The following is a 25,339-nucleotide window of genomic DNA, read 5'->3' as shown; positions in this document are numbered from 1 at the left end:
CTTGGACTGATCATTTAACCTCTACGGTTTGGAAGGTGTGATGTCCAAGGTCCTTACCTGAGCTGCTATTTGGTGACTCTGACTGATTGTCCGGCTCCAGTCCTGAAGAACTTATCTGGAAGCAAGCCTGGAAAATCAGTCTATTTATGTCTTGGCAGCAGGACCCAGGTGCCACATATGCCATGCATGTGTTTCCCTTTTTGCTTTTACATCACCAAATATCTATTTTCACTGGTTGAAAGAGGATCTACGTGGAGAATCAGCCTTTCCACTCCTTAAACTTTTTCTTTTTGCCTTAAACTTCTCCAACCAACAATGTGTGGGTCTGACCCAGGTCAGATGGGCTAGGTTTGATTTTTTTTATTGTTCCTGATGTATACTATCTTGAAGTCTATAAACACTTTCATACCTAAATATCTTTAATGACTTAATTAGAGTATTAAATCTAATGCTCTTGCAACTACTTCTGGATGGAGTAAAACAGTTTCTAGAGAAATGTCTGTTGACATTTGACATCTAAGAGGAATCTGCAGTTGGTCACAGTTGTAAGGAAAACAGCACCTACTCAAATGCCTTCACCCTGCTCTCACTGAAAAATGAAATGTTTCAAGAAAGATCTGATTGTCTGTTTTCCTGGATCAGAAAACATTAGTAAAGTACTGAATTTTCAAGAGGAAGGCCTAGAGCTTTGTCAAGGTGGAAAGATCTTGTTACTTAGTTTGAGAAACGCAGATGAAGTTGTTTAGATCCCTCAGAGCTGAGTTTGGCCGTTGGTCCATGAGGGAGAATTGCCACAGACCAGGTGGGAGGGTGCTGCCAGAGCAGAGGGCATGCAGGACATCGGTTGGGGTGAGCTGGCAAGAGGGCGCTGACAGGAGGTCAACGGGTGAGAGTCCTGGGGGTTTAGGTGGCAGAGGGGAGCCAGACTTGGGAAAGAGTGAATAACAGGAGAACCAAAAAGAGCTGCTGGAAGAAGCATGTGAGCATCTGCAAGGGCAATCGTCTTCTGGAAAAAGCTGTTCATGTCTGTTTGCTTCCTAGAGAATTACAGCTGGAGCTACTGACGGGCTGAGTTGGAAGACAACATGGAATTTATCACATTTGTTTGAAATTCACATCTGTTCAATATGGTGATTCTGATGACCTTACTTTAACCTAAAAAACTTTGCACCTCTCACCCTTCCAGGCTTCTGAAAAATATACGGTAACTTTCTTTCTCCCATTTGTTGAATGACAATGTTAAAACTAACTTAAGGGCACCTCTATGAGTCACTGTGACATCATGCTAAGTGCTCTATGCATATGAATTCTCATGATAACCATCAGATGCCTATGCTATTATTATCCTTATTTTAAATATAAACTGAGGCTCAGGGGGGGTTTGGTCTTTGACCTAGTGCATGGGGTACTTTAGGTATTTTAGGAAAGGGTCATTTTTGGCAACAACAAGGCAGGAAGAGATTCAAAGGCTCACACTGGATCAAGAAAACACTAGACTATCTTGAAGGGAGACATTTCTCTGTAGGTCACTAAACAGGATAAATTAGTCCTTAGTTTAAAAGACCTTCCAAATTCTTTTCCAATCCTGGATTCTACAAGTCTAGTATTTGTGCTATGATATGATTTTCTTACAGAAGCCAATATTTTAAAATGCAAAAAAAAGTGAGTGTTAGATTTCCACTGGGAAATATCTCAAGGATAACTGGGAGGGGCCATGGGGGCCCCCATCCCTCTGGTTGGAGTGTATGGCATCTAGTCACCCTCATCACCTCTTAGCCCTGTGATCCCCACTTAAGGTCTTTGCTTCTGCTGGTTGCAACATGTGGAACAGCTTGCTTCCCCCCTCCATTCCAATGCAAAGCCTACAAGTTGATTTTGAAATTCACATAAAACCTTCCCAACTAGACTAACTCCAGCCTACAATGATCTTACCTGTTCCTTGCCATTTTATGTCCCTCTAGGCTTCTAACCCTGTTTTCTAGCTCTTAATTAAATACTATGTTATATACTTTGCTAGTTGCTTTATGAAAATTGCTCTCATAGCAAGTTCATGAGTTTCTTTTTCAATTTCAAGAATGGGCCACAGAGTAGGTCATTTATTCATGCTTATCAGGTAACGGACAACCATCAGCACAACTGCTATCACGATCTCATTACCTTAAAGGTGATTCAGTTGAGGATGATCTGGAGTTTGTTGGTCTCAATAGATATAACCAGAGTATTAAAAATTAATAACAAGCCAAACTTAATTTAGGATCTATTTCTAAAGTAAGAGTCGATGGTCTCAAGAGTTTCTAATGAGAAAGATAAGGTAGAAGGAACCTAAAGACATGACGTCATACGCAAAAGTGGTTGTGCTGACGCAAGAGGCTGACCCTCCCACCTCACACCCCGTGGCCCATTGCAGTGTGGTGCCCACTCTCCTCTGCCACTCGGCCTCTCCTTCTGAGCTAATGCTCCTGCCTACTGGTACTGTGCTCTTTGAATAGTTCCAGCTCACCCTGAAGGAACCGTGACATTTTAGTGGTGGGTGAGGCTACTCCTTTGTAAAAAGTATATCTGTTGGGAATGCAGTTTTGGGAAGAAAGACACTATTTAAAAAGAAGAACACTATTCCTTTGACAGCCCCACAGAATGGGCCAAATGAATTAGAAACAGCAAATCAAGTGCAAGCTGGTAAAAAGGCCTGGGAGGCTGTTGAGTGCAGCCTCCTGTTTCAAGCTGGTCACCATATTTTGCCATGACCAATGAATTCTACCATTTCAATGGGAATATACTGGCTGAAACACAGTCAAGAAATGCTTTTCTTGGAACATGGAGAAGGAAGTAAAATGAGGAGTGGGTTTAAAAATGTCTCTTAGGGGATTTCCCTGGTGGCGCAGTGGTTAAGAGTCCACTTGCCAATGCAGGGGACACGGGTTCGAGCCCTGGTCCCGGAAGATTCCACATGTCACGGAGCAACTCAGCCCGTGTGCCACAATTTCGCTCACCACAACTAGAGAAAGCCCACGCGCATCGAAGACCCAACACAGCCAAAAATAAATAAATAAATTAATTAATTAATGAAAAGAAAACGGCTCTTAGGATAACATATTCTAAACGGAAAACTTTTGGTGTCATAAGTTGTAAGCGAGTATGAAGAGTGTTTTAGCCAAAATTTCGTGAAGTGCAGCTAACAACTTGGCTCGAAGTCTGATACATACAGGTAGTTATCTACCCAGAAAATAACGTAGTAGCCCCTGACATGGTTATTTCAAGAGCCTAAAGTACTAGACATGAGGTAAATAAATGCTATGACCTCTTCAGAACCACTAGGGTTTATTGAACTAGAAATCACTCCAAACTAGGCAGTTTTTTCCAGAGTAAGAGACTCCCAGGCTCTTCCATGAGATTAGACCTCAGGCTGCCCAGGATCAGGATGGTTTCCAGAAAAAAGTCCACAAGGCCACCTTTTGACTAGGGCTTTCCTTGTTATACCGTATATACCTCTGAAATAACATGATTTCTTTCAGATCATCTAATTTTGCCTTTCTTGAAACAAGATACTTTTGGGGCAATGTAACCAATGTGACATATTTCAATCCATCTTCTCTTTGCCATTAGAGAGTATAGCAGTACAACTACTGTTAAGGTGGAAAATGCCTGGCAGTAAGAGACAATAGGCTATTTTCTTTTTATGTTGCTCATTGTAAAAATAAGAAAATTAGTAATTATTGAGAATGAGGTTTTTTTTTTTTTTTTTTTTTTTGTGTGTGGTACGCAGGCCTCTCACTGCTGTGGCCTCTCCCGTTGCAGAGCACAGGCTCCGGACGCGCAGGCTCCAGACGCGCAGGCTCAGCAGCCATGGCTCACGGGCCCAGCCACTCCGTGGCATGTGGGATCTTCCCGGACCGGGGCACGAACCCGTGTCCCCTGCATCGGCAGGCAGACTCTCAACCACTGCACCACCAGGGAAGCCCCAAGAATGAGTATTTTTTAAGGGAGGTTTAGTAAAACCCCAAAACAGACAAATAAAACCCCCTTTTCTTCTGTTTATGATTCCATATAAGATTGATAAAGCTTTTTCCCCAAAGGGTTAGAAGCTTCGAACAAGAGAGATTAAATAGTTGGTGTGGGAAGTTTAGACCTTATACCGTCTGGTCTCTTCACTTATTCCTTTAACTTCTGCTGGTAAAAAATCTATTCCGCCAAGGGCAGGGTTCCTCCCAGATTCAAACAACAAAATGGTCAGAGGGCAGAGGTAAAGGTAGAGAATGGACACGTGCCTGATAGCAGAGCCCTTAGGATCTGTTCTTGGAATTAATCTACTGGGCCTGACTAAGCCCTGTGTACCTCTGTTATGGGACCAGTGTGGCTCCTACACTGTTGCTTCTCCAAAGTACAGGGACAAAGAACTGTGCTCAACAGTATGTGCAAAGGTCCTGTGGCCTGATGGACAGAGTAACCAGATTGAGTCATGGAAAGGTACTTATGAAGGGAACTTAGGAAACACTCATTATTAAGTGTGGCAAAAGAAAAATAAGAACAGAATTACTAACTGTCCCAGAAAAGCAATCCTACCACTGCAATGTCTAATTAATTGGGGGAACTTCACATTTAAATTTAAGAGCATAAGTTCATGTTGACTCTACTAGTAATGTTCCCACACTCCTAGCAGAACTCAGTGTCCCATCTCATGATAACACATAAGGACTCTTCAGGTGTGGTAACATTCATGCAAATGAAAAGTAGAATTAAATTCCAGGTTGAGGGATTCAGCCTGTGCCTTGATCACAAAACTTTTCTCCTAGAGACCAGCAAACATGTTACCATGGTGAGGAAGTTATTTTGGTCTATTCCACTTTGAATCTCTTTCTAGGGCTTGAGCACTGTGAGGAAGAGTTAAATGCTCTCAACTCCTCTGCGAAAACATATTTTATTCTTCAAAAGACAAATCCTGGAGATAAGAAAAATAATATCTAGTCCTCTGGAGGGGTTTAGGTAGCTGGGTCATTTAACTTAGCCCTGGAGCTGGAAGACAAGTTTCCCTCTGGACCAAACTTTTCTAGGTGCTGGGGGAAAATTTTTGACAGTTTCCGCCTTCCTTTATAATTCCAACCCAAACACTATAAATTAAAACCACAGAAATCAGCCTCTGGTGAGAACAGATAAGGCTGAACAGAGTCCGATTCTACCCCAAAAGCCGGCCTTTATCTGTGGTACTGACAGTTGGGGTTTGATCAGCAAAACCAGCACGAACCCTGGTGAGAGATCTAAGAAAAAGTGTAATCTTCTTGATGACATTTTATACTCCAAATAAGCAAATCTAATGTTATTTTGAGTTCTCTCTTCTGCTATTCTTGAATTACCCTACATTTTTCAGCTTGGCCATTCAATAGTACTTCTAATTACACTGGATTTCAGGGGCTAAACCAATAAAAAAGTTAATTTGATTTTTAATGAGTTTTTTAAAACTAATAAGAAAGATACGCTTTTATACAAATTGTCAAGGATGGAAAGTCAGGTTCTGGTGGCACCAGTTATTTTCAAATTATTTTAACAAGTCTGATGGGGTCCTGAATAAACAAAAATGAAGGTATTTCAGAGATTTATTTCTTTTTCTATAACACTAGACACCAATCACAGGGGAACAAGAGAAAGGTTTTTACTCATAACACATGACACCTTCTGCTATATTCCTCTGTTAGGGCTGAACTGCGTCCTCCCCCATATTTATGTGTGGAAGTCCTAAACTCAATTACCTCAGAATGTGACTTTATTTGGAAACAGGATTTTTGCAGATGTAATTAAATTAACACGAGGTCATACTGGAGTGGAGTAGGTCCCTAATCCAGTATGACCTGTGTCCTCATAAAAAGGGGAGACTTGGACACAGACAACACACAGGGAGAGTGTCATGTGAACATGAAGGCAGAGATCAGGGTGGTGCATCTATCTCTTCTTTGGCAGAGAACGCCAAAGACTGCCAGCAAACCACCAGAAGCCAGGACCAGATTCTCCCTCATAGACACCAGAAGGAACCAACCCTGCCAACACCTTGACTTTGGACTTCCAGCCAGCAGGACCATGAGACAATTAATATCTGTTGTGTAAGCCACTCAGTTTGTGTCACTTCGTTATGGCAGCCCTAGCAAACTAATACATCTTCCTAGAAAGAAATGATCATTATCCGGACCTACTTATTTTTTTTTTAAATAGATTCTTTCACACTGAAATTATCCTGAAGAGGAAAAAAAAAAACTTTGCTTCTTACCGTCAGCTCTTGGGGAAGAGAACTTGGCTTCTTTATGTTGATCTCAATGCTACTGTTGTCTTGTTTCAGCTCCATGGGGGACCCATGCACTCTGGCCACACCTTCAAACATCTGGGATTTGGTCAACGAGGGGGCAAGTGCCACCGGGGGACATTCTCTTTCCTTCTCCTCCTCGTCAACGTGAACCGTCTCTCCATTCATGGTGACTTTCCCATCTACCTGTAAAAACCGGAATGAACAAGAACATGCTATTCCCCAGCAAAAGACTGTAACAAAATAACACGTTCAGAATCACCTTAAATCATTAGCATTTAATAATCATGGTCTAACAAAGAATAAGGTCTTTTATATGCTTCAGTCAGTTCTAGAAACTAGGGCTCCTCTAAATGCCATCTTTGAAGGCTTCTTTAAAAGTTGGTCTGCCTTCTCAGGCTGCTTCACGTTAGAATACATTTCATGTTCACCTTACTGTGGGTCTGTTTTTATTTTGCAGTATAGAAAATCAAGGGCATATTTGGGTTCCAGTAATTTTCATTTACTTTCTGACTGCTAATCCACAACTTTGAGGGTTTTTTTTTCTGATTAGCATATTAAATTAGGTGGAGCTCATCTTAGATCAGGAATATTTCACAGGTTATCCTGTCATGGTCAGGAGCAATGGGTACTTTTTGGAAGCTATCATGGAGGGCAGGGAACCTGGTGATATGCTATGCTATGTGACAGTAAATTCCTATTTCTAGTTAACCTGACCATCCCATTTTCTTCAAGAAAAAGAGGCCATGCACATTAAAATATTTTTGTTTTGCACTCATCTCTAGGGAGGGTAGTGGGAGCGAGAAAGAAGGAGTGACAGTGGTTAGTCTGGCTTATTAAAAGGCATCTAGAAATATCTGTCTTAAGGTCTGACAGTATGTAGCGTGGTCCTGAAAAGAAGCTCTGCAGTGAGACAGCCTCAGAGTGAGTCCTGGCTCTATTGCTTAACAGCCATGTAATCTTCAACCTCGGTTTCCTCACCTTTATTATTTATTTATTTATTTATTATTTTTTTTTTTTGCGGTACGTGGGCCTCTCACTGTTGTGGCCTCTCCCGTTGCGGAGCACAGGCTTCGGACGCGCAGGCTCAGCGGCCATGGCTCACGGGCCCAGCCGCTCCACGGCATGTGGGATCTTCCCGGACCGGGGCACGAACCAGTGTCCCCTGCGTCGGCAGGCGGACTCTCAACCACTGCGCCACCAGGGAAGCCCTCCTCACCTTTATGATAATAGTATTTCTTAATGATGCTGTTATGGTGATTTTATGGATTAATATATGCACAGAATTTAGAACAGTATCTGACACATTGTATGTATGTAAATATTAGCTATTCTTCTTACTAAACCTTCTAAAATCTTTTAAAAGGAATAATAGAAGGGCAGATGCTAGTTATAGTTTATTTACCCTAAGTCAGTGGCTTGTATATCTATTGTCTGTAATCCATGAAGTTGAAATCACAACTGAACACACACACATAAAGATAACTGAAACGAAGTTTTGCAAAATCATATTTACCTTTTTTTATATGTGATGCGCTAGGCTGTCTTTTAAACATTGTATTCTATTCTACCTCCTTTTTTTTAAAAAAAAAAAAGAATGCTGATTCCAAACCACTAAATTGATTTCATAACCTAGCAACAGGTGGCAAGTCTCAGTTTGAAAACACTGCCTTAAACCATTTTACTTGCTCTTCCTTTACTCTTAAATCTGTTGTACTAAGAAACTGAGCCTGTATTCCCTGTCTCCCGTGCCCACCTCCTCCCCACAAGAAAACACACACACACACACACATGCGCACACACACACCCCTTAGCTTCAGTTCTGGCATTATCTGGCAACAACTGTTCCATTTACATATTACCATACAAGTGGGTCCACCCACTCAATGGTGGGGCTGTGAACAGGGTTGACAGCCATCAAGACCTATGATGAGTTGAGGGCTCATTGGTGAGCCCCAGCTCTGAAAGGATCTCTATCCAGTTCCTCAATCCACCTCTCTTGAGGCCTCCACACTGTCTTGCCACAATGGCAAGGGACTGGGTTTTCTCAGGGCCAAAGTCTTGCCATAAAGTCATCTATCCTAATTCTTCTGTTTAAATGATCACATTGTGCTGTTTATATTAAGGATAGGAAGTGGACATCTGGATTAATTGATCAGCTGCCTTGGATACCAACTTAAATAAATGTATTCCCTATCCCTGTGCTGGGCCACCTCAACATCAAACCTGCCTTCATGAAATCTCAGACAGTGCATCACCGTGTGCCCTAGGTGAAGGACAGCTCCTGAGGTAATTAGGTGGCCTGCCGAGCACATATGATCATGTGTATATCTGTGTGTGCACGAGTCTGCATGATGAGTAGCTCATCTTCTCAGGAAAAATTAGTGTATTTATTCAATGAACAGTTGCTGAGTGCCTAGGCACCTATGCCAGGCACTCAGGATGAAGCTATGAACAACAAGGACACAGCCCCTTCCCTTGAGGGATAAACATCGCAATTCAACCCAGATGAGACAGCCAGGACATTTTTCTTTTGTTTCACCAAAGCCTAAGGCACAGATTTTGAAGATACATTCAGAGTTATCTAAGCAAAAGTCAGAAGGTGTGGTTTGGTTCCCTCTGAAATTCAATAGGAAGATACATGGCATCCCACTGCTCAATTAGTTTAGTTTAGCAAACTTTCTTTACAGTCACATGTCCGTGTCTGCTACTGATGAATTCCACCTGTCTTCTGTTATGAACCCATGTGGTGTGCAGGGACAATCAGAACTGATTTTTCTTTATAGTCAACATAGCTTGAGACAAAGGATGAGCACTTCCTCTTGAGGTGAGGGAAAATATTAGAATTTGAGGAAGAAAAAAGACGTTTGACTGTCATAGATTCTTTGGTTCTGGTACATCACTTTACACATTCATTGGCAACCCCTCCAGCCCCCAAAACGACATAGTTTCTTCCCACTTAAAAAATAAAAAAAATCTGTCTCATCTGAGAACCAAGTACATCCCATGTATTCCTTGTATTATTATTTTTTATATTGTAGCATCTTTTTAGATATGATGGCAGTTTCTTCCTAAAAGAGAGGTAGCTGTATATACTTCTATTTAAGCCAAAGGCAATCAAAATTTTGTTTTGAGGAATTTGCAATACCTCCAGATAGCTGGAGATACCTAGGGTGCTGCTAAATTAGGGCTTGTTATGACTACTATAGAGAGACCATGCCATCATATCCAACTATGAAACAGACATTGCTCATGGAGATGACTCAACCACCAATCTCACTGAAGCCCATCAGTATTAAAAACAGGAATTGAGGGGAATCATCTATCCCTTAACTATTTGCAAACCAAATCTCAGAGACACAGAAACTTCACAATCATACATGTTAACACATTTTGCTTTTGTTTGATAAAAACAATTGCATCTTCTTGAGGCAAGATGCTTCCTTCCAGTGATGACCTGGGGTTCAGTTTTGGTTCTACCCTTAAGGAACTCATCCTACCTTGAAGGTCTTCAGGACCTCTTGAGAGTTTTTGGGCTGGGAGTAAGGCTTGGGTGTCAGCATAGGCACTGCTTTGGGAGTGACAGTTTTGCTTGGAGACCCACTGCCTGCTGACATGCTGGCATCCAGTACACTGGTACGAGCGATGGTGGTTTCCACGGTGGCAGTGAATTTGGGTGGAGACAGTGACTGTTGCCGCAGGTATTTCATGGGGTTGGGGTCATTCAGGAAGGAGGATAAGTTTGGCTCTGTTGAATGGCTTCTTTCCAGAATTTTTGGCATCTCCAAGCGTTCAAGAACAGCTTCGCTGATGGTGAACCTCTCGATGTACTGTTGAAGGATCCCTTCCGCCTCCTCCTGGGACCGTGCATTCTTGTATGCCTCATGCAACTCCCTCTCTCTCCGCTCCCTAAAGGATGGGCATGGGAGGGGAAGCAAGAACAAGGCAACGGTCACAGGAAGTGCAAAGCAGACCTTGTTAGAGCTGAAGGAAAGTATACAAACAGGAAGTGTAATATTGGTGTCAGAGCCGTCATGATAACCAACAATTTTTAGGAAAAGCACATCTAGATAACACTGTACATTCAACAACAAGAACAACCACAGAAAGAACCCACTTTTCCTGGACAATTTCTCTGTAGGTTTTGATGCTTTTCCTGCGTTCACTTGTCCCATCCTCTCCAGCCAGTAACTTCTCCATTTTTTTCCTTTCTTCCTCTTTCTTGATTAAGTCCTGAGAAGCACTTCTTCTACGGCTCTTCCAACGAGCCAGGTCCTGCAGGGGTGGGGGAGGGAGATAGAACATTTTTCTTCAGACTTGCACATAATTCCATTTCTACTCTTCAGGGATGAGTAAGCACTGACTATCGGCCAGACTAAGACATTTCTGTACATGCAACGTAAGTCTGGTTGGAACAGGACTACCTCAAAGGCAGGAACCCTTCAGAAATATCTACATTATCCATAGCAGGGCAGCGCATTTATTTAAACATGGTAATGTAAAATTTGTGATCAAATTCCATGTCAGTTGCCAAATTTTAAAGTATTGCCTCAGAGGGTATTGTAAGAAACTTCATTTATTGCTATTTATGACCTCTGCATTGTGAATGGATTCGCTGACAACAGAATGGTAGGAATTAACCACAGACCTACAATTCCCTCAGGGAAGGAAGAAAAGACAGAAAAAAAAATTGGCTTTGGGGTCTTACAGAACCAACAATTCTGTATGTATTAAGTCATCTGATCCTTTCAAGAACCTCACCACAAATCCTATGGGCAGTTAGAGCATAATGTTGAAGACTTAGGATTCTGGAGTCAGACGGGTGGGAGTGCGGCTGTGAGAAACAATCCTAGCTCTATCCCTTCCACGCTTTGGAATCTCAGGCACGTTTCTTAGCCTCTCTGCACCTCAGTTTCCTCATCTCTAAAATAGAAATGATAATAATACCTACTCTTACAAGCCTGTTGTGAGGGTTAAATGAGGTAGTGCACATAAGGTGCCAGGCACAGATGTAATTATTACCACATTTTATCAACTTCAGAAAAGTTAACTTTTTTGACTAAAGGTAGAGTCAAATCTGCAGTAGCCACCTCAGAGGGCTCTGTGAGGATGAAGTAATCCACTCTCCCTCCTCTCATCCCTATCTTTTTTTTTTTTTTTTTTTTTCGGTACGTGGGCCTCTCACTGTTGTGGCCTCTCCCATTGCGGAGCACAGGCTCCGGACGCGCAGGCTCAGAGGCCATGGCTCACGGGCTTAGCCGCTCTGCGGCATGTGGGATCCTCCCACGTGGGACCTCCCTCCCATGGGACCGGGGCATGAACCCGTGTCCCCTGCATCGGCAGGCGGACTCTCAACCACTGCGCCACCAGGGAAGCCCCTCTCATCCCTATCTTTAGGCTTCTCCCCTGCCCTGGCTCTTTGCTCTTAGCACACAGATGATCCCAAGGCCCCCATCAGGCCCTGGAGCCTTCCTTACTGGTTATAATCCTGGCTCTCTTGCTCACTAGCTGTGTTACTTTGGACAAATTACTTAGCTGTTCTGGGACTCATCTGTAGAACTGAGGACAATAATAGTTGCTAGCTCATTGAATTACTGAGAGGATTAAAGAATGATTACATGCAAGGTACCTAGAATAGCACCTGTTACTGGTACACTTTCAGTGTTGGCAATTATCATCGTCATCATCATTATTATCATCGATTCCAAATATATAGCCTCAAAAGACAGTCCCTCCTCGATTCTGCATCCCATGACAGTCGCCTCCCTTCTGCTCCCCTCTTTTTTGTGGCCAAACTTCAGCAAGGGTGCTTTCCCTAATGCCCACATGGGCTGTGTCACCGTTTGAAGCCCTCTAGGGGCCCCCTTCCTCTGCATGGCTGTCCAGCCCAAGTCTGGTTTTCCAGCCCCACCTGATTTTCTGCTCCAAAGGGCCTCTAGCCCAGCGGGCAGAGCAGTCTCCCCACTGCCCACGGCCCTGGACGGCACTCACATCTTGCCATTTGTCATCCTCTTCCCGCAGCTGGTTGTTTATCAGCTGCAGCTGCTCCTGGCGGGCCCTGCTGTGCGGCTGCACCTTGGCCTCCTCCTCACACCGCATGTCAAACATACTCGTGCTCCTGCGTGTGGAGAGAGCAGACGACGGTGGTCAGGGATCAATGCTCCGCAAGTCTCCGCGCATTTGCAGCGTCCCGCCGCGTCGGGGCGCTACCGCGTTTGGAAAAACTGCCCCCTTCCCTCCACAGCTTAAGGCGGTAGCGTGATTTGCAGTCTATTCATCCCTCGGCCTGCAGCAGCGGGCATGCTAGCAGCCTCCCCTCTTCTCCTTCTGCGGCAAAAAGCGAAAATGTGACCATCTTTGTCTTCAGTGATGGCAGAATCAGGCCAATCTAATTTTATATGTAGGGGTCAATATATGTTTAAAGTAAAGGGCTAGAAAAAGGTATTTGAAGCTCTGGGCTCGTCTCACTTGTATTAGAAAGTAAAATGAAGAGAGTTAAAATGTATAACTTGGGGAGAATTTATAGGGAGGGAGAGTGGTGTTCCCTGAAGTGAAACGTAATTGCAGTAAATGCTTCTTTGTGTAAAGAGCTGGCTTAAATGCTTTCTCCGTTAACTGAGGCAATTTCTCCATTTTCAAAAAGAAAAAAAATATATCATACAGCTTCAAGTCTAAGGCATCACTTTTCCCTGTTGTATTTTCTGAATTTTGGTTGCATCCAACAGCTACGTATTAATGATACATACGTTTGATGTGGTTTATTTCTATGTCCTGTAAAACTGTCTGTAAATTGATAGTGTGTTGATGGCATCTTGGACTCAAGAAAATATTTTATGGTAAGATTAAAGGATAAAATATATAAATCAGTATATGCTTTGTATCCTAAAATTCTCACAATGATTTCACTTTATTTTTGTCAGGATACCTCTGAATTTACTCTTTTAAAAGCAAAAGGATGGGGAAAGCAATTTAAAAAAATTTTAGGCTGTTCATATAATTGATCTATTCTATAGGAGCTTATTAAATGTTGGGCAAGTCCATAGGGCCTTTTCTGCGATGCTTATGTAGACCTTTGCTACAACGAAAGCTGAAGCAGCAAGATGAAAATAGAAATAAAAACCAAAGCAAAATCTTCCCTTTTTTTTCTCTCAAAGAAGTGACGAGCTCTGGGAACCAAATGGGTTATAGAGCGCTCAAATCAAGTGGAGGGCTGTTTAAGAACAGAAGACTGATAGTCCATTTTTGAAGCCACACAAAGAAAAAGAAAAGCCATGCACTGAGACACCGACTAGTTCCAGACATCATCAGTGATGTCCAAAATAGTCACCCCATGGCCAGACAGTGCACAGCAGCAGCATCACTGGATGCTAGTGGATTCCTTAGCAGGCAGCTCTCTGGAAGGAGAAGATGACCCCAAAGCAATGGCTGCCCACGTTCATTTCAGTCCACTCAGATGAACTTGCATGGATGTGTGGGGGCCTCTCCCCTCTCTCTGGATGTTGCACAATTTGAGTCTGACCTAAGAGAGCTAAAACTGAAGACTGCGCTTGTAATCTGCTTTCCCCAAGAGTATTCTAATAATCTGCGCCAAGGGACTTTCTTTGATCTGAGGCTTCTATTTGCGTGGATATGACAGACCACATGAGGAGCTGTCCACAAACTCAGGGGACAGTGTTGATTGTGGCAGCTGTACCTTCCTGAAAGATAAACTGTAGCCCTCAAAAGACAGGAGGGGCTGCGATTTTTCACCTAGTTTATGCTATTTATTAATGTGGTTTAAGGAAGATTTAGGAATTTGCAGAGTTAGGTAGAAAAGTCTAACCCAGGGTTTTTAAACTTCATGGATCAAAATTCCCTTAAACAAGCTTTCCAGAAAGGGACCCAAACTCATCCCATTCTTCCTTTCAGAGTTTAAAAAAGTCTTACCTTTAAATATGTCTGATTCAGTCAGTTCATCTTTTAAGGCAATTTACAGGCTTTGTGAAGGTCTTAGAAGATATAAACTCCTTTGAGCTGGGACTCTCTTGTAATCTACTAAATAGTTGGCAGATTGTGGGAGAGGAAGGAGGTCCCTTCCTTCAGCTTTGCCATCTATAATTTTGAAAGGGCAGAATTTTGGTTTAGGCCACAGTGGGTGGCCATAGAGCAAAGACTTCTTCTGGGACCCTGGGAAGAAAATGGCAGCTTTCTCCAGGATTTGAGAATTGCTTATCTCACTCGACTGGCATGGAGAGGATGGGAGCAAGGCCTTCAGAATTGCCTTCTTCTGTCCCGGGTTCCTATCTCTGCTCCCACCATGAAGTTTTAACTACCTCAGCTCGAATGTGGCCAAAAGCTGGTTAGTGAAATAAAAAGAGAAACACTTGCCTGCCTTCTCATATACCAGGAAGTACTATTTTTTCCTAGAGTTTTTTTTTTTTTAAAGAAACACCAGCCAACTGGCCCGAAAAAGAAATAATAAAACTATGAGCAATATCTTTACACCATTTCAAAAAAAGGAACTAAGCAAGCTGAGAACTGATAATAGTCGACAGAAAATGAGCTGAGTCACCATTCAGAAAATGTTCCCTAATTCAGAGGTTGGACTCAGCCTCCAAAATGAAGAAGTGCCTGTCTAGGGATGGGGTGGGGGACCCTGCAGAAGCCTAGGTTCCAGAATGTTAAATGGACTTGCACCAAGGCTATGCCTCTCAGCACAACAGGCTGTGCCCTTGGGCTGCTGGGACAAGGGGCCCTGGCTGCAGGGCCCAGGAGCCTCTCTCGGTGATGGGTTGGCATTTCTGAGGGCCAGGATTAAATTACCTCAAGGGGAGCCTGGAAACTGTTTCTGGACCAAGTCTAAGGTAAGGGAATTAAGAACAAAATGGCCTTTGGCTCTCACAGTGTCCAGCCTCCTCGGAGGGGACCGCTGGGAGAGGAGGCATGTGGAAGTAAAGGGCAAGAGGTGAAACTAAATCCATGGAGCCATTCGTGGCTTGCCAGGAGGTGGAAATTTCTGTTTGCCTGTGTGGTAGGTCTGCCCCTGACCTGCATTTTCCTTAAAGGGCACATCTTTTTTTGATTGGGTTGCATTTTAAGAATGTGTCAATTATGAACAAATAGAGCCTGTGCCAATAGTTGTCCTTAAAGGTTTTGAAAAAGGGAGATAGTGGGGGAATGAACAAAACATATTATAAATTTCTGTTTAAAAAAAAAAAAACCCTGACATAAACTTTTCTTTTTGTTCTCCACATGGTTTCATATAAATTATGTCTACTCCAAGAAAGAAATTCAGCCCTTTGGATGTTCCTAGATAAGACCCTTGGAAAAGAAGCTCTGTATACTCACCCTGGCCCATAAGGCTGCTTTTTTGGTCAATTTAGAGGAGTCCCCACTCCCACCCCTTTTAAAAAAATCATTAACTTCTCCTAAGGGTGAGGTTTCATATTCAGGTACAAGTAAAATTCAAAAGCTCTTTAATGTAGCTTCTTTTCTTTCAGCTTTTAGGGTTTTTTAGAGATCTGTATTAGGCAAATTGCACAGCAGCTTCGCAATGATGAAGAGTAAATCCATTCTATCAAAATGTTTTTGCTAACCAAATCAAAGAAGTGTTTTGCCTATCGATCTTATATAACCCTCCTTTCAGTGAATGTTAAATACTGCCACTGTAGATTTTAAAAGCAACAACCAGGGCTCAATTTTATAGACTACTTAGCTTCATGCAGTCAGTCAAGCTCCGGCTAAATTTGGTTTTGAGACATGAATGTTCCATGTGTCAGGCCACAAAGCAATTGCGCATCACACATCGGAAACTGATACCCTTGGCACACGAGTCAGACTGCTTCGAGCTACAAGTACAGACTAAGCTCACCTCTTGAACACAAACATGGAAAAAGCACAATTCAAAAACAGTAAATTGTGGCCTGATCTCGTTGTCATTGGTGGAAATGATATTTGTCTGTTCTACACTGTTATTTAGATTCCTCACTTGGTGACTTGAAACTATGGATCACGCCAGGAAGACAGGCAGGGGGAATACTAGGGTCCACTCTTATGATGGCCCAGATTCCCACTAGGCCACAAAATCCCTCTCCCAGAGGACAGACATCAGGCTTAGTGGGCCACTGTTGTTGGAATGAGATATTAATCATGTTTCTTTTTTTTTTTTTTTTTTTTTTCTTTTTTTTTTGCGGTATGCGGGCCTCTCACTGTTGTGGCCTCTCCCGTTGCGGAGCACAGGCTCCGGACGCGCAGGCCCAGCGGCCATGGCTCACGGGCCCAGCCGCTCCGCGGCATATGGGATCCTCCCAGACCGGGGCACGAACCCATATCCCCTGCATCGGCAGGCGGACTCTCAACCACTGCGCCACCAGGGAGGCCCAATCATGTTTCTTAAATCTGAGCATTCTGCAAAGAAAACTTCTGCCTCGGATATCAGTTTCAGAATGCTCTGCCTATGAGAAATCCATTTTTGAAATGGAGTTAATGTGGTCACAAACAGGAGAGAGTGGATTCTTTTCAAATTTGGATGTGAGGCCGGGGATGGGAAATGCATCTCTGAGAGGAGCGGAAACCAAGGAGAGGCAGCCCAAGTCATGTTGTACATTTTGACCCCTGACTATGCCACGGAACTTGAACGAAATCCCAACGTTTTGGTCTCAAGCATCCCACAGTTTATATTATTCCAACCTGGGAGGAACTTGGGCTTCTGAACCTATCATTCGTGGTTTAGGATTTATTTTCTTAGCTTAAAAAAAAATGTAGCTACGAGAATGACCACTTCATGGCTAAGCCTTTACACATCAAGAATTCAATGCGAAGCGCAGAAAAGCCTCTTAACAATTCCGTGGTTCAGAAGGGGTTCCAACGTCCGAACGCTAACAAGAATAACTTTCACATGCCCTGTCTATAAAAAGTAAATGTTAACTTTTAAGCAGCAGCTGCATATTGGAATCATGCTTCAGTGGCTTTTTCATTCATCTCTCCTGCACAGAACATATGTCCTGCATTCCAACTTCAAGTTCTTCTCTGAGGCTGCAGAGAAGAGTCAGTTAGCTCTTCAATCCACTGTTATATTAATTGCATTTCAATTAGTGGTGAGTACTGGAAGCATGCAGTTTAGGCTAGTAATTAATGTATTCCTACAAATACAAGACAACTTACTCTGCGTCATCAGACACAGGAGTTCTCGGTCCGTATCTATAAGACCAAATACAAAATTAGAGGATTGGTAAGACGGAGGTTAATGCTGTAACCAAGCTGGAAATAAAAACTACAAGTGAAATGTATGTGTGCCAAACCTTTTTTGCTGATCATACTGGAAGAGAAGTGTCATTATACAATTAGTAATATTCATTAACTGCTGAAAATGAAAGCAAAGTCTTGACATTTCTGAAGAATGCAAAATTTGTAGTAAAACCCAGAGGAGAAATGAAAAAAATCCCCATGCTACCCACAAAGAAAGAATCTGTTCAATATAAACACAAAAAGGCTTAGGTGCAACCCACAATGTTTACAGAAGGCAGCTTAGAAAAACCCAAACATGTATTAAGATGGTTCACAAACAGCTGAACTGTTCTTTGCCTTTCTGTGCAGAGTAATGGGCTGTAATGGACACCCAGCATAGAAGCACACACTTACTGACCCTTTCCCTGATGTGTTAATGCATTTGCACAAATAACATCAAAGAGTGTTTCTGCAGTTTTCTGAAAGCAAACCAGAACTCCAACCAGAACCCCAATCAGTGCCTTCCGCATGCATTTGACAAAAACCACAATTCCTAGAAAACTGGCAGCCTTAATCAAAACCAGACGTGGATGGTATTCCACAACTCAAAAAAAAATGAAGTTTTTTTAAAACAATCTTTTATATTCTTCTGATTATTTTGATCTACAAAGTTTGATCTACAAAGTACCTTCTTCAATATAGGCATTTTAAGTTTTAATGCATCTGATAAAACAAAGAAAAAGGTCAAATTAGAAAATAAAAACTAGAACATTATGAGGGCATATTTTAAGCACATTTTAAAAAAAAGCAGCTCCCACAAATGACTATTTCAGCAAAGGAGAATATAAAGAGAAGGTTCTTACCTATGCCCTGAAAGGCTGTTCATTCATGCATTCTGATGGCGGACAAAGAATTTTTTGAGTAAAGAAAAAATGTCCTGCTTTCAGTCCAATAAATTAAATTTGCGGGTTTTCAGCAAAAATTACCTGATCCTGTGTTCAGTTTATAACAATTTATAGGGAAAAGAGTAATTTCTAAAGATCTCTTCCAATGATCTTAGAGAAAACACTCCAAAGCACATGGGTGTACACACACATACACCCTTCTCTCTGATGCCTTCATCATTCTACAACAGTCTGATTCATTAATAATTATTTTCATGCACAGTGTAGGCAACCACACTAGTTAAAAAACCCAAAGTTTCTGTTGGAATGGCCAAAATCAAGAAGAGGAAAGTGTTTGTGAATGTCTCTCTTCCAGAAGTAAGACCCATTTTCTGTTCCTCTGGGGAATAGTTTCAGAAGGTGTTAAAGGTTAAATTAATACCCTCAATTTTCCAAAACCATCACTGCATGGAGGCAGATGGATACCTTCACATCAAGCAAGAGTGCATAATCAGTGTTAATTTTACCCAGAATTAACAGTGTTAATTCTGAAGCCTCGGTAAAATGTTTCCCAGTTAATTAACAGGCCTACTAGAATAGACATTCAAATATAGTGTTTTCTAAATTATCTATGGAAGCGAGGAGAGAAGTTATTCTTAATGGATGGCTAATCTAGGAATGATCAATATACTGTTGGTATGTATTTCTGTGTCTATTGGAATATTTTAATTCATGTTTTACTGAAGTAAGATATACATATAGAAAGTGCACAGACCATACACACACACCTTGATGAATTTTCACAAACCACAGATTAGTGTTGAGTTTTGTGCTATATAAATACAGTATGGACTCTTCTGAGTTTGGCTTCCTTAGCACATTTCGTCTATGAGGTTCAGCTATGTTGCTGCATGCAGGATATATTTAAATTTAAATTGCTTCTACACAAAACACTTAACAGCATTTCGTGGACAGCTCTGCCAACAAATATAGATTAACACTGCAACATAAGCTCCATGATGGTAGGGATTTTTCTTTTGGGGTTCTCTGAACAGTGACCAGACTAGACCCTCAATAAGTACTTATTGGATGCTCTGGAAATTGAAAAGAATAGTGCAGTCTCTGAAGATGACCTTCATTTATCTGTTTACTATATACATATGGGTTTAAGAAATTTCCCCTCAGACTAATTTATTAGCTTTAAGAGGGCACAAATTTCATCAGAATTGCCTTTGCTGTTAGGGAGAAGATAATTAGAATTTGGGCTTCAAATGATTTTCCCAGTTGTCCTATGGAAAATAGAAAAGTAAAGATGAGTTTAAAAAATCACTAACTAAGAGATTTTTTTTTAAAAAAATGCAAAGTAGGTCAGTCAACAGACTATCAAGTACAAAATTGGCCAGACAAATCACAGTTGGTATAAGCATCCTACCAAAAAAAAAAAAAAAAAAGCAAGTAATAAAGTTTAATTGTGACGGTGGCGGTATTTAGAAAGACAAAAAGAATACTCTATTCACCTACTGATTGTGTTTATGTAACTTTCAGCACTAATAAAGCACTTCAGGATCAATGATTAGCAATACTGTGAACTAGCATAAGCTTCATCTGAAGTGAGAGGGAAGAATGGATTTACTGCTCATTTAAGATTATCCCCCAGCACCCAGCACAGCGTTTTACACATAGTAATTACTCAGTAAATACTTGTTGAAAGGAAACATGAATTCCCAATGTGTGTGCTTGCTCAATCACACAATTACGTCACAGAGTTAATCTCACTATATCTCCTTATGCTCAAACCAGCCATTCAGTCCCATGTGAATATAAAGAGGTCTCTTCCCGAATCACAGGTAGAGGGACAGATACAAGTAACAGGGGAGTGGTCAGACCGCCACAGTTTCCTCTGGTAACCTGGTAGGTAATGCGCTGGCGTGGAACGGCGGCTCCCCCTTCAGACAGAGGTGGGTTTGGATCTTGGATCTGTGATTACCAGCTGTGTGAGACCAGGGCCTCGGTTTCTTATTGTAGAATACAGAAGAAACTGCTTAGTCTCAAAGGCTGTGTGAGAAGTGAGTAAATGGGCCGCCTAGAATGTTCTAGTAGGCAGCCTATAGGCCTCACTTCCTTCTCTCCTTTCATGCTAACTGCTCTCCGGCAGCCCATGGATGCAGGGTCCAGCACCACATCGGGGCATCTGGGGAGAGAGTGAGCGTGGTGGGCAAGGCTGTCCCTCTCTCACTAACCTGCCCTCACCTGCCGGGATGCAGGTGTGATCCAGGTGTAACTTTTCTCTACATCAGGCTTCCCATTGGTGAGTTGGAGCCAACAGCCATTCAACCTACCTGCGAATTCCCAGGAGAAGGTACGCTGGAGGAAGCAGAAGCACTTTGAAAGGGTAACAGTTATAAAGTGGAGATGGCTACTACTCTGAAACCAGTGTGAAACCAGTGTGACAATAAGGCTCTCCTATGGTAGTATTATGATTCAGAAGAATGTAAAACATACATTAAATCCAGATGGGAATGATGGCTAGGATCTTAATCTTAAAATTTGGGGATTTCTTAAGATTTTCTGTACTCCCCACTCTACCCACTGTCCCACTACCATCAAGGTCCTTTGTGAAGCAGAACTTCATCACTTCCTGTTTTACAGTGGAGCTTTAATTATGCTACACACTCCTTACTGCTCTGCCCTGCACTGATCAGGCAGACCATACTTTTCACAAAAGTCTATCACTCTTACTAAATAGCAACAGAAGCTTCAACATATAGGACCTGAAACCAGACCATGAACCCCAGGATTACTATTTCCCTGCTTTCATTTTATTTTTTTAAATTTGTATTTTACATTGGAGTAGAGTTGATTTATAATGCTGTGTTAGTTTCAGGTGTACAGCAAAGTGATTCAGTTATACATATACATATATGCATTCTTTTTCAGATTCTTTTCCCATATAGGTTATTACAGAATATTGAGCTCCCTGTGCTGTATAGTAGGTCCTTGTTGATTACCTTTTTAACATATTCCCTACTTTCATTTTAAATCAAGTCAGAGCACGGAATGGAAATCCTACCTCTAGAAAGCACTATTTGCTAATGTTAAAATTAAATTAAACTAATTTTATAAGTAGTATATATCTTCTTTGGACCTGAAGACCCTCCTGGAATCAGAATGAAATCAAGTAGGTCAGAAAGAAGTTCAACTCCTTTACCCGATGGCTCCTATGTGAGCTAGGAAGAAATAAAAGAGTTTCCCATTTAGGCTGCTCACAAAATGAGAGTCAGAAAGAATGTTTAATAGGACAATTCACAACTGAACTATTCTTTCCACACCTGCTCACATGCAAAAAAAAAGAAAAAAAAATCTTGGCAGACTAGGCCAGTCATTTAATCATTTCATTTCTGCTAGCAATAGCAGGTAAGTGGCACTGATAAACCATAAAGCATTAATGACACATTCAAAGCATGTATCAAGGCTCAGACTGGAGAAACAAAGTCAAAACAGCTTAGGATAATCTTCTGGCCTCTTATCTTTTATTGGTGGACCCTTGGCAGATTCCTCCACAATGTGTTGCTTTGCAAATGGAACCGGACGGAACTGGTTTAGCTTGGATCCAATGTGTCTAAGAGACATCCCAGTTCTCCTGGCCATCACATCATCTTTTTGTGAATCATACAATTTTCTCTGGCCTTTCAGTCCACTGCCACTCCAGGCAGGAGCTGTCATCTTCTCTGACTTCTCTTCTCTCTCTGAAGCCTCCCATTCAGAGGTCAGAGGACATGAACTAGGGCACATCAGTCCAGCCAGTCAAAGGCACTTATTGCTAAAGATGTTTTCAGTAGCATCACTCTCTTGGCATTAACTCAAGACGGAAGAAGCCAGTGATCACACAGGCAGCAGCACATACAGCAACTGAGGATTAATACCTTGGACCTCCATCATGCAGCTGATACTCACACGGGAATGGGTTTCCCTTTGTGGTGTTCACGATTCCTGAGAATGACATTTGGCCAGCACCCAACCACATGCAAAGTCTAAAGTCTCTACCCAGGAAGGGCACTGAAAGCAGAACTCTGACCCTGGGATGGGCGCACTCCTTTAAGGGGCTCCACGCCACATCAGTCATCAAGCGCATACTGTGGCTTTAAGCTGTTTGGGGGGCCCCAGCAGCCACAAACAGCAGAGGCAGCGCACCCTGGAAAGCGGGCGAGGCGCTCACAGTGGCTGGCCGCTCTCCTCGGATCTTTCAACCTTTGGCACCGTCTCAGAACCTCTTTGAACAACTCCTTCAGTCGCTTCTTTGTCATCCTGAGGCAGTTGTTTGCAGGTAACTAAAGCCAGACAGGACAGCTTTACTACTAGGAAAGAATTCCCACCAGAGGCCCTGGGCCCACCTGTCAGCCTTCACGTCCTCACCTTTCTCTGTCCTCCTCGGGCACTCACCTAAACTGCAGCTATGCTCTTCCTGGGACTCTGGCACCACAGCCAGCCGGCAGACCCTTTCACAATGGTCATCTACACCAGACGTCACTATTCTGTTGATGATCAAGTAGCATTGGCAGCAAGAGGGAAGAGGGAAAATGTAAGTCACGGAGACTGAAAGGTTAAGAGAGAAGGTTCGGTTGCTATTCCAGAAGCCGGTTAGTAAGGATGACATACTCAGAATGAGATAATAGAATACGGACCCTGGCAAGGGCCTGAGAAAGTCAAAGAAGGCTAGCCTGACTCTGCCACCATGGGGCTGAGTGATGGCCCCTTAGTAGTCAAGGACTCAAGGATGCATTTCTTACTAATTTCTTAGTCCCACCCCTTCCACCCCCCCCCAGTCCCCATCAGCCTCTGAAACCCCAGCAAAGCATTGCTGGTATACCGGGGTTATTTCTATTGACAGCCTCTAGGGTATCATCCACAGTATGGAACCAAAGAAACCCCTCTCTATGTCATAGACCATCCACTGTGTGCTTTGGACATCACGAACAAGGCATGGAGGAGACTGTCCTGAGCATTTCCTCCTGCCGTGGAGGGCTCTGCTTTGCTCCCACCATGCAGGTGGAGGGGAGTTTCCTGGGAGAATCCAGAATCTTATTATTATTATTTTTTAACAGAAACTCAAACAAATTTTGATAACATGTATACCTGGAAGAGACCCAGGAAAACTGAGTAGCTTACCAAAATGGCTGAAACCCTCACCTTAAGTACCATTCTTCAGCTAAAGACAAAAGAGGACGTGTGGGTAGTGGTTTGGGACCTCAAAGGGGAGGAAGGCAATTCACACGGAGATGGCAGAGCAAATGTTTAGTAAATAAATGTTTGCTGGGCCCTGCGTAGACAGTGGGGTGCAGAGTGGACTCTGATCTCTAAGTTTCCCCAAGCACACCTAACGCATGGAGAATCCAGAACTTTAGAAATGCCCTATACCTGCTTAATGGACAAAAGACCAGCCTGCAGAACCAAATCCCCAACAGAGGGCTTGGGAATTCACAGCTGGAAGGCCTCCAGTGAGGATGAGGGCTGGTGACAGCTCTACAAGGTCTTTTCCCAGGTGACGCCTCACAGATTTTGATGGTGATTCATCCAAGGAAACTCCTGACTCATAGGAACCCTCAGAAGAAGAGTCTTTTTCCACTCATGTTCTGTTATATAATTTTAAAAACTGGGCAGGAGCTGGTGGGGAGAGATGTTTACTTTTTTGTGTGTCTACTTAGATGCCCAAAATCTGAACTTAATGACACTAATAACAATTTTTTTCTCCCTCGTGGGATAAGAAAGAGGGAGGGTATAGATAACCCAGATCTTTATCAATATATCTTTAGGAGAAACATGAAGGGTATCATTAAAGCATTCCATCTAGTTTGTTCAGTATTGCCAACAAATAAAATACTGCTTAATGCAGCCAAGGGAAGATGAATCATTTGCCAAAATTATTGGCATTCCCAGGCAGTGATTCTGGTGACAACAGAATCAAAGTGGATGTCTGTCATTTAACTTCACACACGTTTCCCCGCGGGGAAATCTATAGACATTACTTCTCTGCTAACCAGCAAAAGAGGCTGTTAAAACTACGTCATCTCTGGCGGTTTCTTTAACGTGCTTCAGCAAACTCTTTAAAAGCAGCAGGGATTCCCATGCAGATCTCCTTGCACATGTAATGGCAAAAAATACCTGCAGTCATTTTGTGGATTAAGCCTGTGGTCTTCCTGTAAACTGGACATGGCCGCCAAGGCAGGGGACACAGAGTACGTCTGAATCTTGTGGCTGTGACTGATGACTTCCTCTGCATCCTCCTTCGGCCCAGCCCTGCCAATGCTGAGCCGCTTCCATGTCTGCTGATCTATCTCTGTCACTGGTCCGAAGTGCACGAACTTTTGCCTAGGGCTGGAAGCTTTCTTATAAGCCCTTGCCTTGCGGCTGGCAAAGTCATCACGGATGGCAGTTTCTGCTTTAATTTCTGGTGAAGGCTCAGGGGCACACGTGTGCTCCACATCTCCATCCCTAGTCAGAACCGGAAATAAGTTCCAAAGGTTTCTAAGGTGAGTAAAATCAATGAAGAGTTTTGAAAAAATACTGGATGTATGAAATATACTTCAATGTCTAAAGCAGAATTGCTTTTCCATTAATCAATCAAATGAAGAAATGATCATTGTCTTGCCTAGGTAAATAGCACTTTAAGTTTCTGTAGCTTTCTTAACATCATAAACGATGGCATAAGAAAACCTTGGGTACAATGAAATAATTAAAATTATTTAAAAGTCAAGTTTAAATTCCTTACATGTAAATAAGTCTATCAAAATAAGCATTCACAATAAATCAGTTGAATTAAAGAGGATGTTTCCTGTCCTTGTGGCTTGTAATTTTTAGTATTAACAAGTTTCAACTCATGCAGAATATGCTCTGTGTTTTGAGGCAGTTTTTCTGGCCATGAAAATAAAAAATGATAGAAGGATAAGTGATTCCTTCAAAGTTAAAT

General features: G+C 42.4%; 1 protein-coding gene across 8 annotated transcripts in view; it reads right to left on the bottom strand.

Annotated features, from left to right (window-relative positions):
- The window catches only part of LIMCH1 (LIM and calponin homology domains 1), a 339,990-nt gene that overhangs the window by 50,059 nt on the left and 264,592 nt on the right, over window positions 1-25,339 (bottom strand). For 4 of the 8 annotated variants that reach the window (XM_082637218.1, XM_082637220.1, XM_082637219.1 and 1 more), the window contains exons 9-13: window positions 17,429-17,464; window positions 12,278-12,404; window positions 10,404-10,561; window positions 9,787-10,195; window positions 6,254-6,472 (exon numbers count right to left, since the gene is read on the bottom strand). In XM_082637218.1, the coding sequence (XP_082493344.1) occupies window positions 6,254-6,472; window positions 9,787-10,195; window positions 10,404-10,561; window positions 12,278-12,404; window positions 17,429-17,464 (949 nt within the window). Of the gene's footprint in view, window positions 1-6,253; window positions 6,473-9,786; window positions 10,196-10,403; window positions 10,562-12,277; window positions 12,405-17,428; window positions 17,465-21,895; window positions 22,157-22,591; window positions 22,704-22,788; window positions 22,908-24,534; window positions 24,865-25,339 lie in introns of all 8 variants that reach the window. The other 4 variants (XM_082637222.1, XM_082637221.1, XM_082637224.1 and 1 more) reach the window with 2 other exon arrangements.

Source organism: Mesoplodon mirus, assembly GCF_964341445.2.
Source record: "Mesoplodon mirus genome assembly, chromosome: 2".
NCBI lineage: Eukaryota > Metazoa > Chordata > Mammalia > Artiodactyla > Ziphiidae > Mesoplodon > Mesoplodon mirus.
Note: the sequence above shows the minus strand (reverse complement) of the source record. Positions and strands in the feature narration are given on the sequence as shown.